The sequence below is a fragment of the Priapulus caudatus genome, unplaced genomic scaffold, assembly GCF_000485595.1.
Source record: "Priapulus caudatus unplaced genomic scaffold, Priapulus_caudatus-5.0.1 Scaffold1861, whole genome shotgun sequence".
Classification (NCBI taxonomy): Eukaryota; Metazoa; Priapulida; class Priapulimorpha; order Priapulimorphida; family Priapulidae; genus Priapulus; species Priapulus caudatus.
The window spans coordinates 38968-46977 of NW_014578922.1; the positions used below are offsets into that span (position 1 = coordinate 38968).

Consider the following 8010-nt stretch of genomic DNA (forward strand, 5'->3'; position numbering starts at 1 on the left):
TCAGGTCCCTGTGCTCACCACAGCACACATTCTCTTGGTACTTTATTGCACCTCGTTTCGCGAGTGTGCTCGTTTATACTATGTTACTTAGAACTTGAGACTGTGAGAGTGAGAGTGTTAGTCTACGGTCAACTCGGCCCACCAGCCAACTCGCACCGTGTGGCGAGTTCACTCGTCTGGAGATCGGTGAGCTCGGCTCGTGGGATGAGTTCACCCTCCTGGAGATCGGTGAGCTCGCCTCATCTCACGAGTTAATCGGCGAGGCGAGCTCATCGATCTCCAGGAGGGTGAACTCATCCCACGAGCCGAGCTCGCCGATCTCCAGGAGGGTGAACTCGCCACACGGTGCGAGTTGGCTGGTGGGCTGAGTTGTCCGTAGACCAGGGTGTTGGTGACAATGATAATGAAAGTCTAGGTCGTCAGAAAATTGGTTTGATCCCACATTATGAACCTGGGTTTTAACGATGAGCTTATAGTTAGAGTTGGGATAGTAGCGTGCAAGCTTGGCACTCGCCCGCTCGCCAATGTCGAGTGAAAATAATATCGGGCGAGTCAAAGCTAAAACTGACTCGCCCGTGTTGGCGAGTAAAAATAATTGCCTAAAGCTTTAATCAAATATTGGTTCCTTACGTTTTTTTTATCCAAACATTGATGAAAAACAGTTCTAGCGATGTTATCACGCCACATCCATTGTGTACATGCCGTGGTGGATGTCTACCATGCTCTGATTGAGCGATTCAGCTTAGCCAATCACGTACGGTATTATATAATACCAATTCGCACGCTTGCGCATCGATCGCACATGTATGCAGCATGTGTAGCATAGCGACTGGCTGCCGCGGCTACTGACTCGCCTTGATCTAAACAAATCAATGAAACCGGCGTACATAGTAATGTATAGTAACACATAGTAACAAATAGTAACATTTGGCGTTTCATTGATGGGGCAAAGCAACCCGAGAAGAAAAGTAAATTAAATAAAAATAAAAATTGCTGTCGCAATTGCAGCCTGGATCTATTTTTGAATAGTTTCAGGGGATTACCCCTGGTGGTTCCGGCTGCCGGTGTGAAAAATTGGTTGCTATTAATGTTGTCTTTGTTTGTTAAAATTTTGGAAGTTTCGATCAGGTCTCCCCTCACTCTCCTCTGTTCCAGTGAATGTAGACCTAGGATTTCCAGTCTCCTCTCGTATTCCAGGTTACATATAGAGTGGACTAGCTTGGTTGCCCTCCTTTGCACTTTTTCTAACAGGTCCATATCTTTCTTATAGTAGTGTGACCAGGCTTACACACAGTACTCTAGGTGGGGTCTGATGAACGTCTTGTACAGGATAAGGAAACACCTTTTATCTACGTAATTGAATGTTTTCTTGATCAATCTCAGTACCCCCATGGCTTTGTTCGCTGCTCTGGTACACTGTAGAGTGGGTTTTAGGTTGCTATTTATCCATATCCCAGGGTCTTCTTCTTCTTCAGTAATCTCATCTAACACTCTTCTTGTCCCAGCCTCATCGGTCATTAAGTACTCGAACTGTTCGTTATTTCCTCCTAAATGCATCCGTTTGCACTTCCCGACGTGAAACTTTAATAGCCAATTCCTTGACCATTCACACATCATATTTAGGTCATGCTGCAGTAGCATGCAGTCCGTTGTTGTCGATGTAGATTTCCAAATTTTTGTATCGTCAGCAAACATTTTCATATCACAAATCGCTATGTCCGGGATATCGTTTACATATACCAGGAACAGTAGTGGTCCTAGGACCGATCCTTGCGGAACCCCACTATCTACTGAACACCATTCCGAGTACAGTCCTCGAACGCTCACCCTCATCTGGCGCCCCACAAGGAAGCTTTCAATCCAGTTTACAAGTGATCCTCTTATTCCATACGCTTTTAATTTCTTCAATAGCCTCATGTGCGGACTGTAGCCTCGTACACTTCTTGTGCCTTACCCTGTATTTATTCGTCGGAGCATTTCGTTTCAGTTGGTCTCGATGCCGCTGGAAAGACTACGATTCTGTACCGACTAAAGTTGGGAGAGATAGTGACAACCATTCCCACGATAGGTGACAATTAATTACTAAAAATCCACTGACATAGTAATCTCATGTTTCACGCATGTATAGTACATCTAATGTGAATGTTGTTATATTTAAACTGTAATTTTGAATATTCGTCAATCATGGCCTTACTCCTCATGGAGTTATAAATTATAATCAATATATTTTTTTTATAAACTAGTCCAGCTAGTTATCTGATAAGGTCTCTATCCATCCTCAAAATCTACCCTCCCTTTTTTTTTTAAACGCCGCAAGCATGCACATTGAAACACGCTCACGTGCGTTCATCATTCGCCGAGTTTTGACCCTCGATTCACCGTCTGCCTGTTGTTCGTGTTTCGCGCGTAGGATTCAACGTGGAGACGGTCGAATACAAGAACATCAGTTTCACGGTGTGGGACGTCGGCGGTCAGGACAAGATCCGACCTCTGTGGCGACACTACTTCCAAAACACACAGGTAGCAACGACTGCTGCGAAACCGTTCCCCACTTCAAGATACAATGTCAAATGATGTCAAGATTTAATGATTTCATTCAGATTTCAAATGTCAAAGACTACTGCTTATCCGTTCCTAATTCTACCGTTTTTCCTCTTTTCTGTTATCTTCCGTCGGACACTAATGAATAGTTTTGAGAGGTTGCGAGGCTGTTATTTGGAGACCTGTAGCTGTGTATCGTCACACATTTGCAAACACTTTATTTTATTCAGCATTTCGAGGATAAAAGTGACCGCCGCTAGTTACTCTGACTACAATAATCTGTGTATTTACGGGAAATTCATTTCTTCTTGCTGGTCGAATGATGCGTGTTATACATGCGCCGTAGACTAGTAGATGCTTGGTCATTGTTGAGTCGTTGTCAAGCGTTAAACATATATTCTCCGATCGTGTTTCAGGGCCTCATCTTCGTTGTCGACAGCAACGACAAGGAGAGAGGAGGAGAGGCGAGAGAGGAACTGCACAAGATGGTGAGCATCGATGCATTAGCGGTCGAGTTTCGTAAATCACGTTCACCTTATGAACACATCCAATGCGTCTGAGAGAAGAATTGAACGATTCTAAGAGAAAATAACAGAATCTCGGAATTTCTTGCGTGATGCGTTGTTGGGACATCTCTGACTGTTGTTTTAACCCATGCTGGATGAAACAGGTATGCGTCATCACGCCGGTAAATATTTTCAATTTATGTAGAATTTTCTTCTCATCATTATTAAATCTTTATTGCATATGATCAGAAGTAGATAATAGGGAAGGAGTGTGACTTCAATAAACAAGAGAAATTCGTCATTTACTAGCTTTAGAATACCTACGATTTACTACGCGTAACTCAACCAACTTGAGCTCAAATCTAACACAGTACATTCGCCTAGCATCGTGCAAAATCAACTTGAAACATAAGGCAGCTACTAGTGACTCTTGCGCATTCTTGCTCCCTTGGCGCGGCGATGTGGCTAACTAGTAGCTGCCTTTTGTTTCAAGTCAGGCGGTTTATACATTCGGTTTGCTGGCAACAGAATGGATAATCGTGTCGTACGTTTTAGTCTGTATCTCCGGATTGCGGGTGTATACGAGGAAACGATTTCGCATGATGCTAGGCGAGTGTACTGTGTACGATGTAAGCTCAAGTTGGTTGAGTTACGCGTAGTAAATCGTAGGTATTCTAAGGCTAGTAAATGACGAATTTCCCTTGTTTATTGAAGTCACACTCCTTCCCTATTATCTACTTCTGATATGATCAAGAGCTTGATATGATTCAAATACCGAAGTACTACGTCTACTGAAAACGGTCTTTTTCGTCGAGAAAAAAATATGACGGATGCAATAGTATTATGCCGTTAAAACACCATAATTTCCGAGTAATTGTTTTGACTCCTCGTTATTCTCCTACAGCTACAGGAGGATGAGTTGAAGGATGCCATTCTGCTGGTGTTTGCGAACAAACAGGATCTTCCGAACGCAATGTCTGCGGCGGAACTCACGGAGAAACTCGAACTCACCTCGATACGAGGGAGGAAGGTGAGAGGTCGTCGTCACGGCAACGCGACAATGCACGCAAACTCGCAAAACTTCATCTTTTTTTGTCTTGACACTGGGTGCTTTAAATTCGTACAGAAAAAAAGGTCAATATCAGCATTTTTCTTTGGTTTCGTTATCGATTCCGTGTCAATGGTAAGATTCTTTCGATGTATAAATATCGATGTTATATTTTTTTTCGGTTACGGGACGTGATCCTGTTTTACCCTCGACTGGTTTGTTTCGGGTCAGGCGTAATTCACACTACGTGATCTGTACGTGCAGAAAGTGTTTGCGAATCCTGCTGCCTCTTGATCGCTCATCACCGTGGTGGTTGTGTTTGCAGTGGTACATCCAGAACACGTGCGCGACGCAGGGACAGGGTCTCTACGAAGGACTCGAGTGGTTGTCGAACGAACTCGCCAAGTGAGGGCGCCACCCGAGCGGCGACGGTGGGCGGGCAGGTCGGGAGTGACGTGGGGACGAGTCTCCGGGAATCTCGCGTGCGGGCGGGCGGGGCGTTGGTCTCCAGATCATATCCGGTGTTACGTTAATGCGACGGCGTTCCTGTCTCTCCTTATATAGCGGTTCCTCCCATTGTCTGCTCAACCTTCCTCTTACATATATGGTCTCTTCTGTTGTCGGATTCCTACCAAAATTATGTCTTTGTCGGTTGATCGTCCGTGCCACCGCGGCCGTGCGACGGGACGACACACGCTGCCGATCTGTCGGTTTGGACCGCCACAGACGACGCAAACAATCGCAGACCTGCGTGCACTGGGAGTCGTTCCCACGCGAAATATACGCGCGATTCTCGTTGGAGACCGGACGTTGCAATGTCGATGACGTCGAGGGGAGCGTGGACGGGTCGTCGCGACGACGTAATGCGCAGATGCGGACGCTTCGCGCGCCTCTTGACGACGTGTTAATTATTATGCCTTGTGAATATCAGAATTCAGGTGAGATCTAGACGTTTTAAGTGTATGTTTTTTCGCGCCGCGGGAGTGGGGGTCGGCGGCGCGCGACGTGCGTTGTCCCGTCGTACGACGTTTTACATTATTTAAGTAATTACGGGGTTTTTTCTGGGGCGGTGACAATCCGGGGATCGCTATATATTTATCGTATCGCTACCGGTTTGGCTTTCGTTCGTTGCATCTTCGCTCGTGCTCACGAGGGTTAACGAAGAAAAGCTACTGCGCACAAACTGCTAGGGGCGGCCCTAATCGAGGGTGGTCTGTGGCCGAAACTCGGCTCGACTCTTTTTGAATTTCGGGTGCTACGCGCGTGTACATTTGTATTCATCCCTGTGGAAGAAAGCAGCGCGTGTATCGCCAAAATATATACGTATAAACTATAGTTTACAAGTTTGTTCTACTCCGACGTAATTTCGGTGTTGCGTGCGTGTTCGAAAATGATCTGTGGTAGGTGGCGCCTGTTTACGGAATCGCCAGGAGTAAGAGCGACTGACTTTGCATCCCGTGATAAACGAACGCTCTATCTGCATTCAAGCTGTTTTGGTCGAAAGGTGCGTGCCCTCGAACGCAATAGCTCGAATGAACATGAAAAAATAATTGCATGTTCATGGGACTGAAAATATGCTTCTGCTTGGTGGGTGGGGAGGGGATTGAGCGAGCAAGGGTGGAGGTTTGAGAGTGGCTTATGCTAGGGCAGGGGAAAGTGTGTTTTGCCCTGCTAGTGTGTTGTGACGGTCACGTGATTGGAGCCGGCGATATGTCGTCTAGGGCCGTGATAGTTGTGTCCATATCTGTCTCAAGTTCTGTACTCACGATTTGAGCGGACATTCCATGTACAGCATGCATGCAAACAACTGACCATCCTCTATCTTGTACCCATCTAGGTTAGTTCTACGGTAATCCGAAACGCTCAGACTTTGGTGTAAGATGCAGTCACTTTTGCCATCATTGGTCTTTGATGCTCTGGTTTTAAAGAGTATCTAGTTAAAGTAATAGTTTTAAGGTGAAACCTGATGATGGCGATGGTGACAATTGACGCCATCACACGTACATGTCTGTTCGTGAAACTGTGTGTAGAGAAATTGCATGAAAATGTCGGTAATAAAACTATTGTTATTGGAATTTTATTGTTTTGTTGGCAAAAAATCGACTGTGTGATCGATTTGTTCACATATTGTCAATTCAACAGTAAAATTATTGGAAATGCTCCGAGACTCAACAATGTGATCGGCACGTAACTATGCCGTTTTGCACGGTAATTTTGCAACCTACACCAAGGGCGTAGCCAGGAATTTGGATTGGGGGGGGGGTCCTCGAGCGAGTAACAAGGGGTCTGGTGGTCTGAAATTTTTTTTTTTAGTTAAATGTGAAAATAGTGCTTTAAAATCAATTTAGACGCTGTTTTGTTGACAATACAATTTCTTCTGCAGCTTTTTTAAATATTTTTTTAATCTAAATTTTTTAATTTTTTATTTTGATTGGGTGGGTCCTAGGGGCCCCAGGACCCCCCTGGCTACGTGCTTGACCTACACGTCTGTTCTGATAACATTCTATAAACGTTCCCAAATCGTTAAATTCCTAGGGCTGCACGAATACATTATATATATATATATTAAGCAAAGTTTCGAAAATTAACTAAAAAAAATACTGTTTATTGACACATTACCGGATACTTTGGTTTGGAAAAATCTCTATAGCATTGTCGAAAAAATCTAGAAAGATAAATCTAATATAAGAGACGTTGGTGATACGTCAACATGCTGTAAGTTTATTTGTTACTAGTAGATGGCAGTGTCGTCGAATATACCATTTTGGGATAGATATTGACGCACGCGCACTTCACTTTCTCTCCCGGTAAAAAAGCACATGGCGAAATGTACGTTAGGAATTTCTCTTCAAAGTCTCGCCTATTTCTAATCCAAATGTAGTTATATCGCGGTATATACCTGTCTCGCTGGCAATGCGTTAGTTGCGCGCACGCTCTCGTGCAACAAAACGTAAAAAATGGGCGTGAAAGATTTGCAGCAGTTCATAGAAACGCACTGCCCGAATGCGTGTGTATCGGTGGATCTCCTGCGGCTTGCTCGCGGCATCGCCGTGGCAAAGAAGCGAGCGGGACGGGATGACCATTTCGCACTCCTAGTCGACGGAGAGAGCTGCCTCGACCGTCTGTACGGCGGGTACTTCTCCGATTGGATATGCGGCGGACAGTGGAACAGGATGTTGCAGTTTTTAGCCGTGCTCGTACAAACGTGCTACCAAAACGGAGCCATTGAACTAGTCGTGTTTTTCAATGGCGCCGTGGAGCAGCAGCGCATGCGCGAATACGCGAAAACTCAGACGGAAATGCGGCGAAAGATCAATCAGGTAGGCCTACCCTACGTTCGCTCGTAACTCTCTTTCCCGTTCGTTGTCCACGTTTCTTAATTTGGATTTTTTAGTAAATTCTAGATATTTTTTTTAATTACTGAGGAAGGGTTAGGGTTTCACTACGGTTATCATACGGTGAGGTGGGGGGTGGGGCGGGGTAATGGTTAAGTGGTAGTTATGTTATGGTAGGAGTGTTGGATATGTAATGTTCAGCTATGTCAGGGTGCAGGGTGGGGGGATGTTACAGTTGGCCAAAACAAAATATAATGTGTGGTTAGCGTTACATGCGAAAAAAATAGCGTAGGTAGTAGGGAAAACATTTTATTACGAACCATGTCCGAAGGATTGCGTTGTGCTTTTGAAGCAGGAACTGTTAATTCATTTGTTAAATTTTTTTTTAAATTTTTTTTTTTTACTTTAAAGAAATTGACAAATGTTAGGGTTGCTGGAATAATTAGGTCGGTCGCGAAACTGTAACCCACCTGTATTTGTTTTGGGCCTTACGTTACGGTAGGGGGGTTACTTAAGTGTTACATATGGCTTCATCAGGCACAGCGGCTCTAAGACAACACACAACACACAGAGTCAAGCA

The 8010-nt window shown here is 44.7% G+C and overlaps 2 protein-coding genes across 2 annotated transcripts in view; both read left to right on the forward strand.

Annotated features, from left to right (window-relative positions):
- LOC106817781 (ADP-ribosylation factor 4) overlaps positions 1-6170 on the forward strand; it is a 10530-nt gene extending 4360 nt beyond the window's left edge. The window contains exons 2-6 of the mRNA XM_014822481.1: positions 1988-2068; positions 2411-2520; positions 2958-3029; positions 3952-4077; positions 4421-6170. Of these exons, the coding sequence (XP_014677967.1) occupies positions 1988-2068; positions 2411-2520; positions 2958-3029; positions 3952-4077; positions 4421-4504 (473 nt within the window). The 3' untranslated portion in view covers positions 4505-6170. The remainder of the gene's footprint in view (positions 1-1987; positions 2069-2410; positions 2521-2957; positions 3030-3951; positions 4078-4420) is intronic.
- A 707-nt stretch (positions 6171-6877) lies between these two features.
- On the forward strand, positions 6878-7417 carry LOC106817777 (constitutive coactivator of PPAR-gamma-like protein 1; the record flags this gene model as incomplete). Its single annotated transcript, XM_014822477.1, is given in 1 exon segment — positions 6878-7417. A coding segment is annotated over 1 exon segment (365 nt), but the record flags the coding sequence as incomplete, so codon positions are not given.
- Between the last annotated feature and the right edge of the window lie 593 nt (positions 7418-8010).